The sequence below is a fragment of the Miniopterus schreibersii genome (genome assembly GCF_964146895.1).
Source record: "Miniopterus schreibersii genome assembly, chromosome: 5".
Lineage (NCBI taxonomy): Eukaryota > Metazoa > Chordata > Mammalia > Chiroptera > Miniopteridae > Miniopterus > Miniopterus schreibersii.
In genome coordinates this window covers 41,155,043-41,180,626 of record NC_138106.1, presented here as the reverse complement: position 1 = coordinate 41,180,626, position 25,584 = coordinate 41,155,043, and the positions used below count along the sequence as shown (strand labels likewise).

Sequence of the window (25,584 nt, the reverse complement as noted above, 5' to 3'; positions counted from 1 at the left end):
GCCTTTGAAAAAGAATAGGCTGGCCCTGCCAGAGTGGCTCAGCGGTTGAGCATCGACCTAGGATCCAGGAGATCCTGGTTCGATTCCTGTCAGGGCACATGCCCGGGTTTTGGGCTTGGTCCCCAGTGGTGGGCATGCAGGAGGCAGCCAATCAATGACTCTCATCATTGATGTTTCTCTCTCTCTCTCTCTCTCTCTCTCCCTCTCTCTGAAATCAATAAAAGACATATTAAAAAAAAAAAAAGAATAAGCTAGAAAATAGAGGATGTCACACATCTACCGGAAACTATGGTTTGAAGAAATGTTTTCAGTTGTATACACGTGTTTATATGATATGTATTTTGCCATGACATAAAACATACATCACTCTGGAGATTACGGTCAAATCGTTTAAAAGCCACTTCAATTTACATTATTAGGGTAGAAAGTTACACCAGAAAAATATATTTTATGTTTTTAATGTGTTGAATAAAATTAAAAATTTTAATGTTATTGCAGTTTTCCATGTGGATAGCCATGTGAAGAACTAGAATAATTTTATATTTATTTAATCAGCACAACACTAAAACATTATGAATACATACACCTGAAGTAAAAATATGTATTTTTTAATATATGGCACTGACATAAACTGAATTTAAACTAGTGATTACCTCTAGAGAAAAGCAAAGGGCCAGTAGTGCCTTAGTTATATATGCTATTCTATTGCTCTATAAATGAAGAGAGCAGAATAGTGTAGAATAAGTTAAATTTTAACATCTATTAAATTTAGGTGGTAGGTTCCTGGGTTTCTATATTTCCTGTGTTTTTCTGTAATTTTTTATATTTATATACATCATATTTCTAATTCTATAATATAAAACTTTTAAAAATACACGTATTTTATTCCATTAACAGCATATATTTAAGACATTTAACTAATCATAATAGGTGCAAGGAATTTATGTATTACTAATTATCTTAATGACTCTTCTTAATTTCTTAATATTTAAACATCAAAACTGAAGTATATTGCCTCGCCAGCTTGGCTCAGTGGTTGAGCATCATCAACTCATGAGTCAGGAGGTGACAGTTCAATTCCTGGTCAGGGCACAAGTCTGGGTTTCAGGCTTGATCCCTGGTAGGGGGCATGCAGGAGGCAGCTGATCAATGACTCTCATCATTGATGTTTCTATTTCTCTCTCTCTGACTCCCTTCCTCTCTCTGAAATCAATAAAAAAAATTTGAAAAAAAGTATATTCAATTACTGTGATTTGACCCTGAATCCTCTCACAGCAGTGGCTGAATTGGTACCCACAAAATATGGGTACGCCCTGAGCTACAAGTCAGTGTAAAAAATTTCAAAAGCTACATGGAAGTATCCACACTCATACACACAGAGAGTTGTATTGTTAATACACGGCCTTAGCACTTCCAAATATATAATCTCATTTATACTGACATATTATTTGCTCAATTAATGATTTCTTCTGCCTCCACTCCAGTTCTTTCAGGATATGTCACTGTATTCTCTGCACCCACTCCTCTAATGCAAGCTGGAAAACAGTCACACATCCAGCCAGCTTTATAAAACAGTAACCAGATTGGAATTACTGAAAACATTTCACAGCCAGGCCACATTCAGAGCCTGGATGTTGGCTTCTTTTCTAACCTACTCTTTTGAAGTAAACAGTATAAACAGTACAGAGGATACCAGCATAAGATAAGGTTTATCTGGGGACTTGAGATAAACCACTGGACCTGGGCTTTCATCCCCCCACTTCTCGAGCTTGTTCCCTCCAGTGTGCATCTTCACTCACCCCAACCTCAGGCTTATCTTCTTGCCATTAAACCAACCACATCACTCCTGTTCACCCCCATCCAGACTTCAGTAGTCCTATAGCCTCTTCCCTCGGACACAAACATTCTCCCCGAAGTCAGAGCATGGTGACTAAGTCTATTCTGCACTCTAATCGCCATGTAACTCTGCCTCCTTGCTTAGAAAATCATCAACAGAAAGAAACACACTTTATCCTTCAACTAAGCACAAAGCTGCCTCCCATCTCTGTACCTTCCACATAATTAGCACTGCATAGAGCATACAGAAACACTTCCAGAGATGCAAATTAACAGAAAAAAATGAAGAAAAACTGGTAGTTATGGCCAAGGAACAGGAAGAATTCCCTAAACAAAGGAAGAAAACAATATTATAAACAGAATTAAGTTCTGCCCTTACGATGGCATCACAGAGCTGAGCAAAAGTTTTCAAACATCATTTAAATAAAAGTAGAAATCTCTTTTTTAAAATAAAAAGTTTTTATTGAATTTTTAGAGAAAGGGAGGAGAGAGAGAAGCACTGATGAGAACCATCAATTGGCTGCCTCCTACTGGGGATCCAGCTCGAAACCCAGGCATGTGTCCTGATCCAAATTGGAACTGGTGACCCGTAGTGCATGGGACCAAGCCCAACCAACTGAGCCACAGCTTTAGTGATTTTCTTTAAATCCAGATAGGTACACATAAACAGTAATTTAGTTTACACTGAGCCAAGCAAGTTTCACAAATGAGAACTGGGATTTTATATATACAGATAGATAGGTATATATATTCTCTTTCTCTTTCTCTTTCTCTTTCTCTTTCTCTTTCTTTCTCTTTCTCTTTCTCTCTCTCATATATATATATTCCATCCATTTTCCTTGAAGAGAAAGATGATTATCATTCTCTGTGGATCCCCCTAAATAAATGGCAAAGTATGCAAACACATTGATTCAACAAATATTTGCAGAGCACTATTTTGGATGAATAAGTCACTTCCAAGACATTAGGAGGTGGAGATAACAAATGGCAAATGAGAATATAATGTGATAAATGTTATAAAGACCTATAGAAAACTCTTTGAAGGTATAAACAATGGAGCAGTTATGCTTATTATAATTTGGAGGTAGGTTAAGGAGTGGGTGTTGTTAGATGGACAACGTACAGAAACCCAGGCATAAAAACTGTGATACAGAAATTCACCAGGGCAGGAAGCCCCAGCTGCCTATCAAGGGGCAAAACTGAAAAAATAAGAACCCTGTCCCCAGGGTAACCTATCCTCCTCTAGCATATCACTGGTCTGGTCGGGCAGTTTAGACCCCCTGAGCATTTCCTCCCTAAAGATATCATCTAGGCCTCAGTTGTATTTCAGCTCCAGGCCCAGAAAAGCAGTGAAACCAGACAAGTGGTGCCATAGTTGCCTCAGGATCAGCTACACTGAGTAATGACTCCTGCCCTGGCACCGACCAATCAGTGGATACTAGGACCCTGAAAAAGCACACCTGGAAAGCTGATGAATATTCTATTGAGATATTCCCGAGACCTCCCCTAAGATTTCCACCTCCAAGAAAAAGATAAATATTCTCAGGACAAAGGACCCAGTGCACACTCCCCACCAGGGGAGCAGGCCAGCGGCATCTATCTCCATCCCCCTTCTTCCCTCTGAGGGGAACCCACTAGACTTGCAACCAGGGGAGCAATGGGCAGTGGCAGCTCGTCCTGGGTTTATCAGCGGAACCTGTCTCCAAGGCCCCCTTCTCTCTCTGACTTCTCAGTGAGCCAAAGCAGCCTAGCCTATGTTCTCCTTTGCTTCTCCTACACTCTTCCTTGTTTCACAAGTATATTTTTGTACCATCATGGACCCAATACCCTTTCCCTTTGGATAGCCCCATCCTCCATCCCCTTTTCCCTAAATAAATTCAATTTTTCTTAATTCACCGAGATGGCTATTTAGCCTGCCTGTACACCATGGACCTTAACCTTTCAGATGTGACTTAGGGAGAACATATAGGGGCACCTTAAAGAGTTAATATACAAAATGAATCACAAAGGAAGGTTAATTCCTATGGGCAGAAGTGGTAAACATTCTTGGCAGAGGGCCAAATTAATTCTACACAAGCTAAGAGAGGAGTGAAGTCATTCCCCTTCTGTCATTCTTTTACCCACATCCCAAAACTCTCTGAAAATACAATTCCTATGACTCAATCTTTACAAGCTGCCACCCACATAAAAATGCCTGGATTAAGGAGACAATCACTAGAAGCTATTTCTTTCAACTCTGTCTGTATTCCTTTTATATTCTGGTATAATTTTGTGAATTATTCTGTTTTTGTGTAAATGCTATTAGCAGATGGAACACATATTCATTGTTTTGAGAGCAAGAATTATACTTGCTTTTCTTTGTTCTGTATACATAAAAACACTCTCTGTGAATGAGAAAGATGTTCCAGACTCATATTTTGTCTTTATAAGTTTGGCAATGGCAGGCAGCCACAACTGACATTGATAATGCACTCTGCAGATTACAATGCACAGCCACATGTATTCCTCCTAACCACCTGAAGGTAAATGTTTTATCAATATCCTCATTTTATTTATGAGGAAACTAAGGCTCAGAGAAGTAAAACAGCTTGACCAACATAACCCAATAAGTGAACAAATGAATAGGAAACTAAACTGAGCTCTTCTGACCCCAAATATTTCTGTTCAAAGAACTCCTAGGGGAAAAAAAAAAACACAGGTCTAAGTTTCAGTATGTCAGCAAAGAGTGATATTATTAAATTCTAACTAAAATACAATAAATATGCATTAGATTCTTGGAAACTGAGGATGAAATAAAATTTAGGTAAGGGTGGTACATGTGTTTAGAAGGTGGTTTCTAGATCCCAAAATAAAGCAATAAAAATGGGACACAGTTTACTTTGTCTCACTACCTCCCAAGAATAAGCCTCTAGCAATCACAGCTGGCCTGTCTCTACTTCTGAAAACAAGGGCAATAAAAAGTTCATTTTATTTGCAGTGTTTCATAGGTGACCTACAAGAAAAACCCTAGGAAGTGAATGCAGTGGGAAATTCCAAAGAAAATCTCCATTTGAAATCTACCCCTCCACTCCCTCCATCCAACATCAATGAGTTTCTCTCTTTGGAAAGAGAGCAGTAATGAATTTTACATGAAGGTATCTAAGAGATGTTAAGCCAATCTGAACTAAGAAATAACATATATAAACCCCATGCCTTTGTGTGCTGTCCTACAAAAGAAATGTCTCCCTAACTTATTAGAGTTTCTTCTCTTTATCTAAAGCTCTAATAATATTGCCTCAGTAGAACAGAAGAAATGGGATGCAGGGAAACTGTGAACAGACCTCATCCTAATGTCAAATCGTCAATATTCTCAGCCCCAGCAGTTTATGTATACCTGACTTAGATGACATCAACATCACTACCGCTAATACCAACACCAAAACCAACCCCCAGCCCTATCACCACCACCACCAGTGGCAAGAGCAGCAGGTAGGGACTGCAGACACTCTCCTAAACACCTGCCCCAATTAGGAGCCCCAAAATAGCAAACATAGCTGGTCCCTTCAACAACTGAAATTTCTCTTTTAGACAGAATGTTGAAAACAATGAGAATAATATCTAAGTAATGTTTGAGCAATTAATTTACAGTCTTGTGCCACATAAACACATTTCAACAATGGACCGCATATATGACAGAGGTCCCATAAGATTATAACGGATCATAAGCAAAAGCTTTGTGATGTTCAAAGAAGAGGCTAAACCCAACTACAATGTTACATTTACTGCTAGCTATGGGTGATTTAAGTAGATGCTGTCCACCCACCACAAAGATGACCAGTCATGTGGCTTACCACATGGGCCATGCACAGGTAAAGCCCTAAAGGTCCTCTTCCAGGACTGATCTTATAAGCCTATAGTGTACTTTGACTACAGTTGAAATACCTGACTTTCAACTTAAATTTTACTTAGAAAATACTAGAAAGGATGGATAAACGTCAAAATCCTAACACTGATTATGTATCCTAGGATTACAATGTAGCTTAATTTTCCTTTTTAAGCTGGGCCAGAGTGGCTCAGTTGGTTGAGTGCTGTCCTGTGCACTGAAAAGTTGCTGGTTCAAATGTCTGTCAGGGCACATTCCTGGGTTGCGGGTTTGATCCCCAGTTGGGGCACATATGGAAGGCAATCGACGATGTCTCTCTGTCTCCCTCTCTACCCCCCCAATCCCCTCCAAATGAACAATCCCCAAGTAGGTTGTTCATATAGAAAAAGTCTTGTAGGTTATGGTTATTACAATAGCTGTATTAACTCTGTTTCATGTACTCACAACTGTAAATGTTTTGTCCACCTCTGTATTTACTAAACAAAACAAAACAAAAAAAAGAGAGTTGTAGTAGCTCTGTTTTATTGATTCAATTTAACTATACCATTTCCTTAAGGTTATAGAATGAAAAAGTTCTGTGTTTTTTTTTTTAATGGAAAAAAGTATGCTAACAAAAACAAAGTCTATATAAGGACCAAATTTGTATCTGATCTTCCTGAGAAACAAAGCAATCAGGAAAATATGAAAAGTTGCTCAATTCTCATTATCGTAAAGGAGAAATAACACTAGTTTTTCACTGAAGAGAAGTGTTTTACTAGTACCAAACATAAAAGCAAACTCAGTTATCATGCTGGAATTTAAATAGAAATAACTAAATTATATAATGGACATCATCAGTAGTTCAAGCATCAGTTTTAAATGTGTGCCTATATACATACATACACACACACACACCTTCAGCAAAAGCACAAGACTGAGCACAGTAAACAGACATTTTCAAAAACAAAACTGATTTAATCCCACCATTTCACTCTGATGCAATTTATCAAAATATTTTCCTGAGGTTTTTTTTTCTTCTAATTCCCCAAATTCAAAGTTAAATGAAAATCCCAGCAACCCAAACCACTTGTTTGGCAAGTAGATATATTATAGCTAACCACAGACACACTAGGTTACAGGCAAGTGGGTTTTGAAAATGCTGAGATAATATAAGTCTTCAAATCAGAAGTACTACTTTAATATCACAGACCATCTACATCATTATCAGAGACCACAGAGTAACTGGGTAACTTATTGGAAAAGTGAAAATGGCTGAGTCAGAAATTTCCAGGGTAAAAGATTGGGAGTGAGAGGAACAGTGAAAAGAGGGGTAAGGGAAGGTGGCAGGGTAGAAACAGCAATTTTTACTCATGCTTTTAGAACTATCGGATAGAGGTTAGGTTTTCCATAAGAAATATCTGACTCAAGTTATTATAAATGATAAAAAAAAAAAAATCCACAAACACAAACAACCTCACAAGGTTCCTGTGTTGCAGGCATCAACTTTATGAACTGATGCTTTTGAAGTCCAACTTTTCTGTGCTGGCATTAACAAAACAAAAAAGCACCCAAGAAAAGTAACAACTCAGATCTTATTTATTCTTAGAAAATGTAGATGCAGATATTAACACAACTCAAAACGAGCTTCCTTTCTTCTCAAGAAATATCTCATCATCTCCAGGTCATTTAGTCTGAGTTTCCACAATAAATGGATGTTTGGGTTCTTCATCTGCATTCCCACCAAATGGTCACTAGGCTGCCTTCAAAACACCAGGTGATCTGCATCCACATGGTCCAATGTTGGATGGAATAGATGTTAGAAAGAAAAGATTTCCTTAAACTGAACCAATCTGTATGTTCTATCGATCTATCATTATTCCAACGAGGTCACACACACACAACATTTCACACTGATATGGTAGCCACTAGTCACATGTAGCTATTTTTTTAAATTAACTAAAATTAAATTTTTAAAATTCATTTCCTTAGTCTCTCTAGCCACATTTCTAGTGCTAAATAGCCCTATGGAGCTGGTGCCTACCATTCTGGACAGTATAGAATATAGAACCTCTTACCCATCACATAAGTTCTATTGACCAGCACTGCTCTGAACAATAATCAGAGTGTGACAGATAGAACGGTGCTAGTTTAGATAACTGGACCACTCAGTAGCAATTGGAGAAGCAGTCTCCTACATTTATTGCCTGTGGTGCCTTCTTTAAAGAACAATTACAATTTACATGGATGCTCCACTTCAGAACAATTTAGGAACATATGAATTTACACAGAAGCTAAATAAGTAATTAATCTCAATATCACAAAAGTGATTAAAAGGAAGCACTCTTGTTTTAAAACAGTTCAGTTTATTTTTTAATGGCTTTATAAAATTTCATAATTAAACACCAAAAATGACTATCAGAATTATACTTAGAAAAAGATGAAACTCTCATACAGTTTTTCCTGTAGTACACTGCACAGAGCACTGGGAACATGAGATATTCAGTTAATACTTACTGCACAGGGATGCAATATGCTATAACCAAGAGTACTGTTACTTTGAGTTCAATCCTAGCTCTAACACTCATTAGATGAATAATCTTCAACAAATTAGTATCACTTATTTTTGCTCACCTGTAATATGAGAGTAATAATAGCCACTCTAAGTACTTGTGTACTGCAGAAAAATTGTACATATTTTTTGAAAGTACTCACAAATTATTCAGATAGACAGACATTCTATGTAGAAAACGACAGACCACTGATAATCACATGGGGTCCTCAAAAGGGTAAATACAATTAGATAAGCAATAGCAGGCAGGATTTTTTTTTAAAACCAATTTTCCACTAAGAAAATCCAGATAGTAAGAATTTGTCTTTTATTTTGATCCCATTTATCCCTAAAGAAACTCCAACCTTCTGTTATTCCACTATTTGAATGGCACTTTTCCTGGCACTTAAACAAGCCCTCAAATGGTTTGGCAGCCCTCAAATGGTTTGGTTTCTCTGTTTGCCTTAACCTAGAAAGAAAAGCCACCCATCTCCTTAAACCTCTGCAGGATAAACCCAGTCATGCCCATTAAAACCCAAATGATCACATTCAACCCAACTTAAGTACAAGTTTACACCAAGGGAAGAAAAACCATTTTGGTTTATTGGCTTCATATTACCAGAGTTTCCTTACGTACTAACTACTGCAAGTTCTATTTATCCTTGAGTCAGATATTTCCACTTTCAACTTCTCTTCTGCAAGGAGATACTTTAGCTAGCACTTTCTTTCCTATTAGGATTAGTAAATTAATTTCAATTTCAAAAAAATTGAGAGTAATACTCAAAATTCCCACAGAAAACTTTATTGTAAATAGTGGTCATGGGAAAAGTAGGAGTGGTAAAAATATTCTCTTAGAATCTCACTCCAATCAAACAAACTGCAACACTCACATTTCAACTCTGGTAACCATTTGTCAAGAACTCTACACACATTTCCAGTAATCTTGGATTTATGTAAATCTAAAAGTATGGACAAATAACAAATGGGTACATCTCGAGATTTCTGGAATTCCATTCCCATATGCTCAATAATTGGTGATATTTAGTGACTAGAAATATATTTTTCTAAAAGATATGTTGAGATCATGGGTACTTTCCTAGAATCAACTCAAGTTTATACTAATCTAGGGGAATGCCTCCCAGAAAATCAGGAGACTTATCTTCCTAATTATAATGCAAGTACTGTAGAGTTAAATGAAAATCAGATTTCCTCTCCTGTAAGTAAAGTCCATACAGAAGAAGGAAACAACCCAACAATAAATTGGAGGAAGTGAGCCTGTGTCTCAAAGTACACCGAGAAAATTCCTATGCACACAACAGGGAGTTGTGTGTAGATTTTTAGAACCGATTCTGTCAACAACCACTGTGGCTCTCTATGTAGTACATCAAATAGGGATATTTTATTTTTTACTTTTTTTAGAAAGAATTCTGTATTCACCTTGGTATTTAAGCTAAACATGAACTGTTTGATGGTTCTGTATTCCCAAAGAAAACTGGAAATTCAGCCAGTACTTTAGGAAGAGAGAAGCAAAAACTGAAGCTTCATGGTAAACTCCGATAAGAAAACTGTGATGTCCTCAATAATTCAAAAGTAAACAGAAGGCATAAAGTGGCAACCTGGTTGTTGTGGATTTTGCCTGGTGTTTATAGAGTAGTGCACAGAAGAAAAACAACTTTACAAATCAAGATTGAAATATTGCTTACTTAGAGGCTAAAAAACCTTGGACTAGTTATTTAATATCTTTGAGCCTCAGGTTCCTCATCTATAAAATAAGATAAATACTGTGAGGACTAAGTTAGATAAGTGAAGAAAACATCTGTCACTCAGTAAAAGGAAGTTCAATAAATGGAACCTATTATATTGTCATCGTCAGAGTTAATGAATTCTTATAATTAGTTATTTTCTATCAAGTGCTTCTAGTCATTTCCCACTAAGTCACTGATTATCAAAGATCCACTCACTTTTATAGTATAAAATCTATAATGGGATATGCAATCACTATTTCCTCTTATAAATGTATGGAAATGTTTCCTGGAAAGGAACTACAATATAATCAGCAGTTCACTACTTTTCTATAACTCTTTCGAACTTCTTATGTCCAATGGAGAGTGAACAAGCTTCTTATACACATTGTGGGCCTGAGTAAAAGGAAAATCAGTCTGTCTAGACTGTTAAATTAGCTCCACCACTCTGAACTTTTTTTCAGTTGAATGTCTACAGTTAGAAAGCAAGTACAATTCTATGTGAAAGTCATGTGATTATAGTTTATTAAAATAGAAGAATCACCAAAGTATCACTATCAAGAAAGATAGGAGGGTAGACTATTGAGTCAAAGTATAGCCGGTCAAAATCTAGACAACATATTAACATGTAGATTTAAAATTTCGCATGCCTAAAACTAAATACATTTCCTAATTTCTATTCTTGTTGTTCTAGTAAAAGCTTTCTGCCAAATCCACATGACATTCTGGTACTTTACTGTAAGAAAGGTGAATATTTCTTACCTATATTATAGAAATATAATAGCTTTATTGTAGCATAGAAGGAATAAACAAGTGGAAGTACAAAGAACCCTGTTCTTAATTCCAGATACCTGTCAGAAGTTTAGTTCTGTCAGCAGCTCACCAAGTGACCTTTAACAAGTCCCTTTCCAAATCTAAACCTCAATGCCCTGACCTGTAAAGAAATAGTCCAAATTCTCTTTAAGAGCATATCCAATTCAGATATAAGGTTGTATGACATGTAGTTGATTGAGAATAAGTGACATACATTTATCTCTTCAATACAAGCACATCATCTAAAATGTGATAGTCACGGCCAATATGAAAGACTATCCACAGAGGATGACTGTTGTGTTAACTTCCTTCTGCGTCAAATATTGCTTTCTTCATTGCTGCAGTTGATTTTACTATTTCTGACATACAAAATGGTTAACATCTGCTTTTATCCATCTGTATAGTAGCTTTAACCACCAATAAATCTTAAAATAACTTTTTGTTTAATCTGATGTCTTATAAAGTGGTAGACTTTTCCTGTTTTCAACTGGCAGTTCTCACAGAGCCTTCAGTGTCAGAGTAAAATGAGACCATGTTCTCAGTCACTTACTGTCCAATGAATACGAGTGTAAACTGTGCCATTTACTAAAAGGTTTACCTGGGGTCAGATGACCAGAGTCAGGCTGGGAAGGTGAACACCTTCTGTATTCAGAAAGTTTCTTGGAGATCACCAAATTATTTCAGTTTAACTGGAATGTTTTCTAAAGGCCTTGGATTTCTTTATGTATTACCAATGAAACTGGCTTCAGTGCATCCTACAGTATACTTGGTTACCATGTGATTCCCCTGGAGAGGAAGTGAAAGAAAATCAGGGGCAGCCCGCATTTGTGAACAGGAAGCCAAGCTGACCAAATACCTTTCTGCTCTAGAGGATTCACCTGCCTCACTTTTTTTAAAAAAGAGTCAAAATTATTTTGACAATTCAAAAAATCTGATATAATATCTACCTAGAAGTATAATTTTTTGGTAGTGCTGTATGTTTTTAAAGTAGTGTTAACTTCTAATATAATATATGAAGCTGAAAGAGTCTAGTTTGCCCTAATTTAGGAAACTATTCTAAAATAAGTACACATTAAATATATCCATCCCCAAAGCAAAAACTCTTGAGCTTATACTTTCTGACCCTCTTTTGATCATAAATCACCCCAAGTTTGCAATCTGAACATTCTTCATTTTAGTTTCCAACCCAAAACTTTCTGATTCTTCACAATTAGCACCCCTTATAATCAAGAACTTAAAAAAATGCATATTATGTTTTATCAACTTAGTTAAAACTTTATAAGAACTTTGCCCCCTTTACCTAAAAATAAATCTAAGTGAGAAAATAGCAAAGATAAAAATTTTGAATGGATTCCAACACCATCAAAGAACATAACCACCTCCACCAGTAACAGTGACAAAATGACACCATATCACATTCTTTAAAAATGTGCACACATTAACAGGGTCTTACATAATTAAAACCGATTCACAGCCAGGTAAAATCATTGTTTCCAAAGGAGACTACTATGAATTTAAGTCCTGAATTAAGCTTAACACCAATAAATCTCTTACAGGAATTTGAGAAATGAGAAAAACTCATACAAGAAAAAGTAAATGACTGGCTAGTCCTGTTCCTACCCTAGTGAATTCATGCAAGTGAACACAGCTCTTATTCTGGAGGCATAGGTTCAGTTAGCTCAGGTCAGCTGGCCTACTTGTCAGATAGTCTGACAAGTTTTCTGGAGTATCTGCTATGTGTAAGGATCCCCGAGAAATACTGAGATCAATTGGCTCACAGTCTCTTGAGAGAGAACTAGTAGACAGAGAGTCTAAGACATGTTGCTTAAGGAAGTACTTCAAAGTGGGGTGAAGACACACAGGAAAGAAGCAGGGTAGACATAACAGAGAATCAGCACTTGAGCTAGCCCAGGGAAGGGTGGGATGGGCACAAATAGCCTGTACTTGGCTAGTGTAGAAGGAAGTTCAGGGCAGAGGATTTGGGGTCACAGGAACAGTGGTCTGGAAGAAGGAAAAGTAGAAGTATTACAGGGCAACTTGAACAGTAATATCAAGAGACTGAATGTATACCACAGTGTTCTACAGAATGTTTTGGTATTCATTTCTTGTATTACCTTTCATTACAAGTTCCTATATTAGGCATAGCAAATATTATCTCCAATAAATAGATAAAGAAACTGAAGCTTAGAAATGTTTAGTGTTTTCTCTGAGTCTTTACACCTAGTAAGTGGTAAAAACGAGATGTGTAAAACCAGGTTTCACAAGCCTAAGTTCAAGATACTTCCCTTTGTAAAGAGGTTAGTCTGCTGAAGTTAAGTTTTAAGCTACAACTGGATTTCAGCTTAGATATATTCTTTAACGTATCAGTAAATTAGGGCAAATACTGCAAAATAACTCTAGAAGGAACTCAATTACTGAAAAGATGCATAGCAGACAAAGAAAAGATGAGTGGCAGAAAAGTATACAATAAAAGGTAGCCTCTTGCTCTATTTAAAATGACAAAGAATATGACAGTTATAATTCATACATTCCAAGTAAGCGGGAATCAGAAGTGTGTGCACTTCTTACCTCCTTTCAATTGCACAAATCCTTTCCACACCTGCTCCCCACATTTGGGGAGACTATGTGGGGAGAAACCATAAATAGGGATCAAAAAGAAAGCTGAATAAAAATAGAATTTTGATACCCAAATATGAAGAGCTAAATAAAAACCCTAGTGACTGACACTACATTCTGCAGAAAAGATATCATGTTTTATTTAGTAATCAATTATTAAACAGAAAACAGATTAAGAACCTCAAAACAGTCTATGGGAGATAGGTGTCCTTTGGATTCAAAGTACCAGTGAAAACTTTACATTATGTATCCAGAAAAGGTTTCATAATAAAGACCTCACTCCATCATCATATCCAACAGCCTGCAGTGTTTCAGCAATGTCTCCTCCAGTTCTATGGTCATCAGTATACACCTATTCTGGGGAAATTATTAGAATCACATCCTTCTTACTCACACAGTGTACGAGTTTGGCCCATAAATTATTTAATAACCCTGACTTTAAGCCTCAGTAGTTATACGTTTGGGAGCTTGAGTGCCTTTGAAAGCAAGTTCCTGGAATTCAGAGATGTTAAAAGCAATGTAAAGTGGAGTCTATCAATAGCTCCCTAACCACTTGCTAAACCCCGTCTGTCTCCTCCAACATACAGAGAGCCCAAATTATCTTTCAAAGATAACTTTGTGGAGCTTTAATGGGGTAACCATAAAAAGAAAAGAAAAAATGCTTTATGGGTACCCTAAAGCCTAATTTGAAATAATGAGGTCTGACCACGGAAACCTGGGGAGACAATAGAAGCAGACATGTCACATTAGAACCCAGCCATCACTGACGGCGTAAGAAACGGCTTGTAGACAAAGCCAGAGAGTGACCTGTAACTGCAGACAGAGTGAACAGCCCTTTCCGAGCCGGCTGCTGCCCCATGTCAGGCCAAACTCAAACCGGACAGATGGGGGTTAGGGTACTACCCAAGTTCCTTCTTCCTCTCTCCTCTTCAGGCTTCCCATGTAGACAATGACTTTCTGACAGTATGTGCCAACCCTAAGTCCACACTGTACAGAAGCTCTTAATAGGAAGAAAAAGCTAGTATTTTCAGGTATTTGGTGAGAAGGTGATACTCAAAAATTAGTGAATACTTAAAAATCATAGACTCCTCTATACAGTCAATGAAGAAAACAAATTTTGTTGTGGATGAGGAGGCGGTGAGGAGGGAAAGATCTCCTTATAAGTCATTCACGGTTTTACCACATGCAGTTAGAAGTCCTGGAGTAAAGTTAATGGAAAGTGACTCAGGCTTTATGACTCATTAGAAAAATAAAAGCCAAAAAAGTCCAGTGGAGACTCCCCTGGTATTTGGTCACTGAAGAGCTATATCAGGACTGGAACTGCCAATTGCACACTAAGCCTTCACAGTCTGGTGGTAAATAAGCCCAGTACTTCCGATACAAGTTTCCAAGAGACGAAGTAACACTTCATTCCTGCAAATGTCAATAACACAGTTTTGAAGAGAGCAGATAATAACAAGCTAAAAATCATAAGCAAACTTTTTTAAACAACTTAATATGTTCACTCATGCACTTCACTCATGAAACTCCACAGTAGGGCATACTTTCACTTTACATAAGCTTCCTACTGAGTTCATCAATTCTGAAGCCCCTAGAAATTTATATGGAGTATAAATTTTTTCTTCTTAAAAAAGTCTATTATTTTTAAAAGTCACTAAAAAAATAAAACATGGTGTCATAAAAGTTCTATCCACAACAGTCCCCACCAGCACCACCACATTAAATAAAAGTTGTAATAACTGATGCTCACAGTGATAACTGAAATATCAAAAGAGAAAATTACCCTGGCTGGGCATGGCTCAGTGGTTGAGCATCCACCTAGGATCCAGGCGATCGGGGTTTGATTCCCGGTCAGGGCACATGCCCGGGTTGCAGGCTCGATCCCCAGTCGGAGGCGTGCAGGAGGCAGCCGATCAATGACTCTCTCATCACTGATGTTTCTATCTCTCTCTCCCTCTCCTTTCCTCTCTATGAAATCAATAAAGAAAATTTTTTAAAGTAAATTAAATAAGGAAGTTTTTAAAAATTTCATTGAAAATGATTTTTTTTTTTCTATAAAGTACCAGATAGTAAAAATTTTAAACTTTGCTGGTAATAGGGTCTCCGCCACAATTACTCATCTAATATTTGTAGCATCTAATCTTCAGATCATTTTCACATGGCACAAACATTCTTCCTCTCTTTTCAATCATTAAAAAATGTAAAGACTATTCTCAGCCCACCTTCCTACTATATAAAAACAAGCAGCAGGTGAGTAGATTGGCCCAAGGGCCATATTTTGCAGATTCCTCTTTTAGGGGAACAAATTTCAATAACTGGATGGGAAAAAATGCCACTCATTCTTTAACACTGATAGAGAAATGAGTTGCCACTGTAAAAGGTTAAGAAATGAGAGTAGGGTAGGATCCCTGCATTAGGGTGGCTACAGTATTCTGTCAGGATAAACCAAATGTGCATTGTGTAAATCCAAGTAGTATATAATCTAGGTATAAAAACTACAGATTCCCAGTACCATCTGTAAGAGATTCAGTTAACATCAAGTAGGGCCAGGAAATGTGTTTATAGTAAAGCTCCCCATGTTGCACCAAGGTGTAAAAACCACTGACAGTTTCTTATAAAGCTAAATATATGTGTGTGTGTGTGTATCTGATAAAAGACTAAAATCCAGAATATCCAAAGAACTCTCAAAACTCAAAAATAAAAAAAGTCTGATTCTCTTTAAAAAAGGCAAAAGCTTAGAACACACTTCAACAAATGATATAATGGCAAATAAGTACAAGACAAGAGGTTCAACACCGTAAGTCATTAGAGAAATGAAAATTGAAGACATGTAAGATAACATTACACACCTATTAAAATAGCTAAAATTTTAATTTAAAAAAAGAAGACCTAGACAAATACAAAGTGCAGCCAAGGATGCAGAACAGCTGGAGCTCACATACATCACTGGCGAGAATGCAAAATAGTACAGCCACTTTGAAAAACAGTCTGGCAGATTCTTATAAAGGTAAATATACACTCACCCCTATACCCACTAACCCTAGGTGCTTACCCAAGAAATGAAAACTTACGTACACACACACACACAACTGTATGCAAATATTTACAGCAACCTTATAACCACTAAAAGGTGCAAACCACCACTGAACGGATAAGCATATTAGCAAACTGTGGTGCACCCATACACTGGAACTCAGCAATAAAAAGGAACAAAGTTACTAATACAACATAGTATCAGATATATCTCCACTTGGGCTACGGGAAAGAAGCCAAAGTCAAAAAACTACTTTTGTATAATTCCATTTATATTATATTTTTGCACAGGCAAAACTATAGTGACAGAAAACAAATCAGTAGCTGGCAGAGGTGGGGAATAAACGTTTGGGGATTATGTAACTGTTCTATATCTTGATTGTTGTGGTGGTTACAGGACTATACATTTGTCAAAACCCAAAATTATATGCTATATAAGAAGGATAAATTTTTACTATATGTAAATTATACCTCAAGGAATTTGACTAAAAAGAAAATACTGATTTATAAACAATACTAGTTAGACACTGGTTCTACTTTATTAGAAAGTTTTCACTGTTTTTATGAGTATAGTTACCAACTAACTGTAACGTGCATACCTACATACTATTATGTGTGTGTGTTTTTTAATGGAAACTAACATTTACTTAGTGTGGACATTTTACTACACTGGAATACTTATAAATCTCCCAATTTCCATTTAACAAATATAGAAAATTAGGGTTTACATTAGCTAATAACTTGCCCACAGCTAGTGAGTGTGTGACCGAGCAGTAATGCCCATCAAGCTCTCTTGCCTCAACACCCTCCCTTAAAACAAGTTTACTTTGAAATTTTACCCAACACCCTTGCCAGTTATCTGTTGCTGCATACCACACCACTACCACCACCCCAAAAAATTAGTAGCTTAAAATAGTTTAAGATTATTCTTCATGGTTCTGTGGGTCAAAAAGTCTTAGCTGGGTGGTCCTCACAATGGGTCTCTCATGTCACCAGAACACAGCAGCTGAGGCTGTAGTCACCTAAAGGCTCGGCCAGGCTGGATGTCCATACTACATATATTGCTAGCAGGTGGCACTGGCTGTCGGCAAAGAGCTCAACGGGGGCTGTCAGCCAGAGCACTTTCACGTGGGCTCTCTCTGGGTTTTGACTTTGCCCAGCATGGCAGCTGGATTCCACAAGGGCACTGGTCAAGAATAAGTGTTCCAGGAGACCCAGGCTGAAACCACAAGGTCCCTAGTGACTGAGCCTCAGAAGTCATCCCGCATCACTTCTACTATATCCCACTGGTCAAAAACAAGTTTTGGAGCCAGCCCAAGTTCAAGGAGAAGGGATACCAAAGGTGTGAGTACTGGGAGGCATGGCTCATTCAGAGGTCATCTTTGAAGACCAGCTCCACCCCACAGTGAATTATATATTTTTTTCAATTTCTTCCTTGTACTATTCTAAATTGTCTATAATATACCTGTATTCTTTTGTAATCACAGAAATAAATTCTTTTAAAAATACTGTATTTTTTCCAATTTATTCACACTTAAAAAACAAACAGTTCACCCATTTCTCACACCCCCTACCCCAACCCTTACCTCCATCTCTGGCAATCACCAATCTGTTCTATCTATGAGCTTGGTTATATATGAATGTATATATGTATGTATACATATACATGTATTAGATTTCACATATAATAAAGATCATACTTTGTCTTTCTCTGTCTGACTTATTTCACTTAGAATAATACCCTCGAGGTCCATCCATGTTGTTGCAAATCTTAATGTGTGTGTGATTTTTTTTTTTAATAAAATGATGGCAATAATAAGTAGTTCTTTTTTGTGTGTGTTTGTCATGTCCTTTTAAAAGCAGTATTTAGAAACCTTTACACTAGTTTCTCAATTCAAACATTTGGGAATAAATGGTCTAAATAATCCCCAAGGTCTTTCTGAATATAAAACCAATTATCCTTTGTAGGTCGTATACATGATCTAGGGTATCCTAATTTTACAGTTTGAAGCACAGGACATCTTTAAATGGGTTATCAGTTAAAAAAACATTAATTCCAAAGCCCTTCCACTGGCTGCTTCTGAAGGTGCCAATGTATGTGTTGTAAGGGTTGTTTTCCCCCATAGGGCAGGATAGTCCATTTTAATATATGCTCCTGTGCTCAAGTAGAATTTCAAGCAGAGTTTACCTAAGTTTTGTGGCCTGTTTTCTTCATGAGCAATAGAGTATCATAATTGCTTTTTGTTACTGAGGCAAAATTCATTTATTTCAATAAAAACTCCTGATTTTACTGAGATTAGAACTGAGGAAAAACCACGGCCTATGGCTCCCTTTGACTTGATTTTCCTAATATACTTTATCTTAAAGTGTCCACACCTTCAAGCTGAGTGTACCAGAGAAGAAATGCATTTTGCAGGTAGAAAAACCACGGGGAAAGGAGTGTAACCCCCTGTAGTTCCCACAGTAATTCATTTGCTGAATCAAAATACTAAAACCTAAAAAATTAATTATAAACACAAAACCTATGTTAACTCATTAACCTTCATATCCAACATTATCCCTAAAATAACTTGAGAAAATCTGAAATTGTTTTGTCATTCATTTTTTTGTTTTTAAATATATCTTTATTGATTTCAGAGAGAGGAAGGGAGAGGGAGACAGAAAGAGAGATCAGAACATCAATGATGAGAGAGTCACTGATCGGCTGCCTCCTGCATGGCCCCCTCTGGGGATCCAGCCTGCAACCCGGGCATGTGCCCTGACGGGGAATCGAACCTCGATCTCCTGGACCCTAGGTCAATGCTCAACAGCTGAGCCACATCCAGCCGGGCTATCACTCGTTATTTTCATTCCATTGTTTTAAACATACGAAACACATCAGGAATGGCTCTTACGCATCTACAGAATAATTTAAAAGTGAAGAAGCGGTGGATAGGGAGAGAGACAGGGAGGTTATAAAGGAGGGAGAAGGTGAGAAAGGACAAAGGTGGAAAAGGGAAGAGGTGGGTACACTGAACTATATGAATATTCAGTTTTAAGCTTTTCTAAGTCTAGGCCCCAATGTCCCAATTACTAGCTCATTAGCCTCTGTGGCTTTGTACAACTCACTTCTCCAACCTGGCCTCAGATTTTCATTTGGAAAATGAGGAGGTTGGCCTAGATCATTGGTTTTAATGCTTTCTACTCTGAGATCCTTTTTAAAAATACCAATTAACTTTACAGTTTCCCACAAGGGAGAAGATGTCCTTTAAGTACCTGTTAGTTAAAACAAACAAACAAAATGTTTAATGGTTTCAGAAATGCTTATTTAAAGAATTTTTATTTTGCAAAGAACAGCTATATCTATTTTTTTTTAAATCATTGATTCATTTAATAAAGTAATGCATACCTGCATATAGCAATGAACTGAAATGTTTTTTTCTCCCTTATGTGAGAGGCATTTTGGGTCCACGTAATAATTTAGAGGGTTCTTTACATCTCCTTGAACTCTATATGATTGCCTCTCCACCACAGTGAAGATCATGTCCATGTACTACAGGGCATTTTTTATTGTGAAAGTACCCTCCCTCAATGGATGGCACAGGACACATAAGCTGTTTTTTAAAATACATACCTTAGCCTGGCCGGGCATGGCTCAGTAGTTGAGCATCAGCCTAGGATCCAGGAGATCAGGGTTCAATTCCCTGTCAGGGCATATGCCCGGGTTGAGGGCCTGATCCCCAGCAGGGGGCGTGCAGGAGGCAGCCGATCAATGACTCATCATTGATGTTTCTATCTGTCTCTCTCCCTCTTCCTTCCTCTCTCTGAAATCAATAAAGATAAATTTTAAAAAAACACAAAAAACTTTAAAATACGTACCTTAGATTCTTTCTAGCCGCCCAATTGTGTGATGCTGCTTTACACTTAAGAGGAAAAAAATAAAACTATAACTCAAATAAAAGTCAAAACCACAAAATAGCATTTTAAAAATGTTTTTACTAAAATTTTATCCTTAATAATGATTACTTTCAAGGCCAGAAGGAAGAGTATGGAATTACTTTTTTTTAACTCTCTGTTATACCTATGTTGGATGAATTCTTTTTATAATACATATGCATGAGAAAATAAACATTATTTAAAAAATTAAAAGGTTTTATAAATTTAATACTGGCATTATGATACATGATAACCATGGTTAAAAGGCATTATCTTTGCCCTTTAAGAGTTTATACTCTGAGAGGGAATATGAAATAATTATGCCAAAGATAAAAATTCCTGAACTAAAAGAGAGCATCTATTAATGTATTCATTCATTCATACATTCAAATATTTGATGAGTATTTGCTGGCTAAATAAGAGACCTGAAGCCAGATTGAGGATAAAAAAGCCAAGACACAAACCTCCAATTCAAGGAGATCCAGCCATGGTCTTATTAAAAAACAACCAAAACTCTGAAGAAAAGAGAAAGGGAGTTTGCCCTGGAGCCAGATAATGTACATCTCACAGATTGCCATCACATTAGATGCCTAGTGTGCATGTGATATGCTTTAGATCCTCTGGGACTACTTAGCTCACTTATTGCACCAGACATGATTTTTGTATCTTTCCCCTTAAAGTTCTGGATTTATGCCATTAATTCAATTTGCCCCATTATGCAACTGGGGTGTCCTGGACCTAAAATGAATCAGTGCTTTCTAGGTGTATTTCTGAAAAGATACTAACCTTTGTCTTTCACTAAAGAAAAAAGGATTTGCTCTCAGAATAGCTGTTTACCTTTACTTCAAGAAGTAAGTGACTACTAGGTGCAGGGATTTCAGATGCTAAGTGTGTGAGTACACACGCATGTGCATGCGTGTCTGCCCCCCGCCCCCCCCACACACAGTTAACTTAGGAGATGGTGAAATCTTCCATCTGAAGAATGGTAAGAGTGCAAAATACATAATAAAACTCCTTACTGCTGTAAGGAAAGAAAAATGAAGGTTGGCACTGGGAGAAGATGGGAGGGTTACAACATAAGTGCTACATGGCTAAAAGTAGGGAAAAAATGCAAAGGCGTTAATAAAGTTTAAAAGGGTCTAGAAATGGCTTTGATGAACAGGCTAATGCTCTTAAACCAAAAGTTTAAGATAATGTGAAACCATTATTAGATGGGGGGGAGGCAAGATTACAATGATAAGTAAGCAATTCAAATTAAGTGGTGATATGGAAATAGGACTGGAGAGAGCAAAAAGGAAAGTGGGGTGTCTAGATCATTGTTTCAGAAAAACAATTCGGCAAGGAAGCTAAAATTGACCAAAAACCTGTTTGTTAATTGATGAAAAGTACTTATTTTTAGAAAAATGTGTTCCCAGCTCTGATCTAAACTAAGAAACTTTCAGAATATTGTCAGAACCTGACTATACCTTTGTCTAACATTCACAAACTGCATGATTCATTTGAATTATATATCTACTGATGAAAAAAAATGGCTGGAAATTATTTCAAATCTTGCTGCACAGAACCTCAAATGCTTCAGAAGAAATAAAGCATGATTCCTAAGCACTGGCCACAGTATTTCTATAACAGAAAGTATGCAGATGTTCCAAATATGCTTTTAAACCAGGAATAATGATGTGTGTTGACACTGAGTTAGACTTAATTCTTTTCGCCTACATATGAACTCAAATGTGTCCCTTTGTCTCCTATTTTAAGAGAGATTTCCCAAGATAAAAATACTGCCCTAATTTGTTTTTTTTTTAAAGGTCTGTCCAAAAGATGAATATCTTTGCCTTAAAACCAAGTAAACAAGCTCTAGACTTTAACCTAGGAAAGAAAATTTTCAAATATTCCCTTTCCCTGATGTCAGCTGCTACCCATGACCTCTGTTGAGCTGTTCATAACAAAGATCACAGGGCTCCCCTCCCCCCTCCTAAAAAAATAATGCAGTGGGAAAAGGGCAGACACCCACTGCGTTACTATTCTCAATCTCTACTGAATCTACCCCATAATCCCAAATTGTAACTGTATATAAACCTACTAAAGGTTTAGATGGAAAAAAGAAAAGTGGAGGAAACAGATTTTTTTAAATGGGGTTTAAAAATCTGTGCCAGAAAATATTAAGCAAACTAAACTTCCTTTTCAAACTAAGTTGAAGTTTCAGCATTAAGAACACTCTCAATGTTTGTCTATATTTTACCCAATCATAAAGCACAAGCTCTGTTCTCTTTAATTAGGGTCCAAAGATATTGTTAGGGAGTAATTGGGCCATAATTAAGAGTTATATTAGAGAAAGATACACTTTATTAGACAGGAATACTTCCCAGATCAAAAACTACATCACCATTAGGACGTTGCTAATATATAATACATCATTTCCTTTGATGATCTTTGAACCAGAAAAGTGAGATACTTACAACGACAATGATCTTCTCAACAATTTCTGACCACCTTCAAAATCAACCAATATTTAATTTTAACTTAATAAAAAAGCCACACTAAATTTCCTTACCACTTTACCATATTATGTAAACTGGGTTGCCAAACACCATAGTATGTGCCTTGAAAGCCAATTCACATGTGTTAAATTCCAGAGCTTAACAATAGAAAATTTTTGCATTTTTAGATGGAAGTCTTTGTTGAACCTCTTGAGAATGAATATACTAGAATAAATCATTCATGTCTCGGTCAGAAACCAGAAGACTTAAGAGCAATATAAATGCATATACATAAAGTGAGTCTCAAGTTTCTTCCAGGTCACTGACATGAAGAGGGGGCTGGGCAAAATCACGGCACTATATAATTAACACTTCACATGTTAAGGTTGTGTTGGGACTCCCAATTCTCACTCCCAATTCTCGTTCTACTCATCACCCACCCTCAAGGAAGCACTGCACACTACACAAGGATCAGTTTCCTTACAGCAAACACATGCGCACAACTCAGACCCAAAAGGCTAAATAAAGATCAGCAAAAAATCTCAAAGACTTTCAAACTGTGGAACGGCCTAGTCTGGACAATGCTGTAAAACCTACATTTGCATGTGAATGCCATAATGTTCACCAAAGCTACGCAGGGAACTAAAGGTTGAAAAATACTACTGTTGAGATTTCAGGCCTAAACTCTAATATCCTTCAGGAACAAGAAGACAGGCTCAGGCCCAGCCTCATTAAAAATTCCACATAAAACCAGTGACTGTCTCCTAGTGTTTGGATCTCTGGGAAACAAAAGTCAGGTTTTCTTGGGATTTCAGAGTCGACTTGAGCACCCACAAGACCACTGGAGTCAAGTCAAGTTGGCAAAGAAACACAGTTTCAAGAAAGCAAAGATTCTTCTTTTCAACTCCACATTCCCAAGGCACCTCAGGCCACAATGCTCACTTGAATAAATGACTGCCACAACAAAGGCAATCTCTGCAAACCCAGACAGCACTCAGGAGCGTCTGTGCTTCCTAGGGCCAAAGAACAGCCAAAAGCAACGAAAGGTTAAGGTGATCCAGTATCCAAGACCTCAATAAAAAACGCTAGCTCTTGGGGCAGCTGATGAAAACAAGGGAAGGGAAGGGAAAGGGCTGCCTGCTGACAGCCAAGCCAGCCCAGTACTAACCAAGCATTATTTTCCTGGACATCAGTGTAGGGAGCCATTAAGACATCAAGGTCACCAGTCCGTCCCCAGTTTCCCCTAGCTCAGTGCTTTTTGTAAGAAAATGCTTATAACAGCTTCCCATACGCCCCGCCGCGCTGGGCAGTGCCAAGACCAAACTTTCAAACCTTGGGGAAGGTGGGAAAGCCAGCCAGCCAGACGCTGGGCGAGGAAAAGTAGAAAGAAGGAGGGAAAGAGTCAAGTTTCAAAACAAAGGCTCCACTAGGAGCCGAATGTCAACCCCTCCCCGCGTCCCAGCCTCCAAGCCGGCGAGGCTGAGCCTCGATTTCTAAGGACGCCAGTGGGTCCGACTGCCCCAGCTCCTGGCTACCCGCTAGAATCGCCGCACAACCACTTGATGAGGGCGGTGCTCCCGTCTCCCCCCTCTCCTCACGCAGGGAAAGACTGAGGCTTACCACCTCAGGCGTCTGCCCGGATCCCCCCGGAGAGCCTAAATCCAATTCCCTTCCCGGCCACGCAAGGCCCGCACCGGGCGGGCGCCGCGCGAGGGCCGCGGGGGCCCCAGGACGACGCCCCTGCCCGGAGGGAACCCCGAGCGAGCGGGGAGGGGCCCCGCGCGCGCTCCCTGCCCCGGCCCGTACCTTCCTTGACTCCCGGCAGCTTGGACTGGTCGATGCTGACTTCGGCCATGTCGGGCGGGGGTCCGGGCGGCCCCTGGCCCCCCGCTTCCCCGCGGCCGCCGGCGCCGAGCGCGACCCCGCGCGGAGCAGCCGCGCCTGACGCGGCGCAAAGTCCGGCCGGCGGCGCGCGCGGCCCGGGAGGAGGGAGAGGGACGGGCGAGCGCTGGCGGGCGACGAAGGCGGCCGCGGACCGGCCCCGGCGCCCCAGGCTGGCGGCCCAGCTGCCCCGCCGCAGCCACCTGCTCCCGCGCCCCCGGCTCCGATCGCTACCTAACACCCGGGGCCCGGAAATGGACTCGCGCCGTCCAGTACGGAGGGAGAGAGGAGACAGAAAGGCGGCGGGCGGGCCCGGGGGGGCGGCGGGCGGGGGGCGGGGGAAGCTGCAGGTCTGAAACCGCAGTTGCGAGCGGCTGGCGAGCGGAGATGGGCTCCGGCGGCCTCCTCCCCGCGCGCTCCTTTGTGCCGGGCGCCGCGCCCGAGGCTGGGCCCCGCTGCGCCCCCGCCCCCGCCGAGCCCTGCCCCTCTCCCAGCCCCGGGTCGCGCCTTTGGACGGGGGCGCCGTGTCCTAAAGGCCTCAACAGGGGGCCCCAGGGGTCACCCAGACTGTAATCGTCGCTGTCAGCGTGTAGTTGGCATTCTGTGCTCTGGCGGGGGGGGGCTGAGATTGCCCCAGATGCTTCCTGTGTGTGCAACCTTGGCCTCCCGGGATTAGAGGAAAGAGAATATATGGGCATTTAAAAAAAAAAAAAAAAAACTACTACGACGCAGGGAACTAGGGAGCAGCTGATAAAAATCTGGGCCAATGCTCACCAGCTGGGTGAACTGAGTCATTCATTCATCAAAAACACCCGAATGTCTACCAGGTGTGAAGTTCGGTGCTGGGGCTGATAAAACCGAGCGTCAGAAGTCTCCCTCTCG

General features: G+C 39.0%; 1 protein-coding gene across 2 annotated transcripts in view; it reads right to left on the bottom strand.

Moving 5' to 3' along the window:
* The window catches only part of CCDC50 (coiled-coil domain containing 50), a 62,431-nt gene extending 37,428 nt beyond the window's left edge, over positions 1 to 25,003 (bottom strand). Inside the window, exon 1 of one of the 2 annotated variants that reach the window (XM_081137822.1) lies at positions 24,628 to 25,003. In XM_081137822.1, coding sequence (XP_080993948.1) covers positions 24,628 to 24,676 — 49 coding nt within the window. In that variant the 5' untranslated portion in view covers positions 24,677 to 25,003. The remainder of the gene's footprint in view (positions 1 to 24,627) is intronic. The other variant, XM_081137823.1, reaches the window with a different exon arrangement.
* Between the last annotated feature and the right edge of the window lie 581 nt (positions 25,004 to 25,584).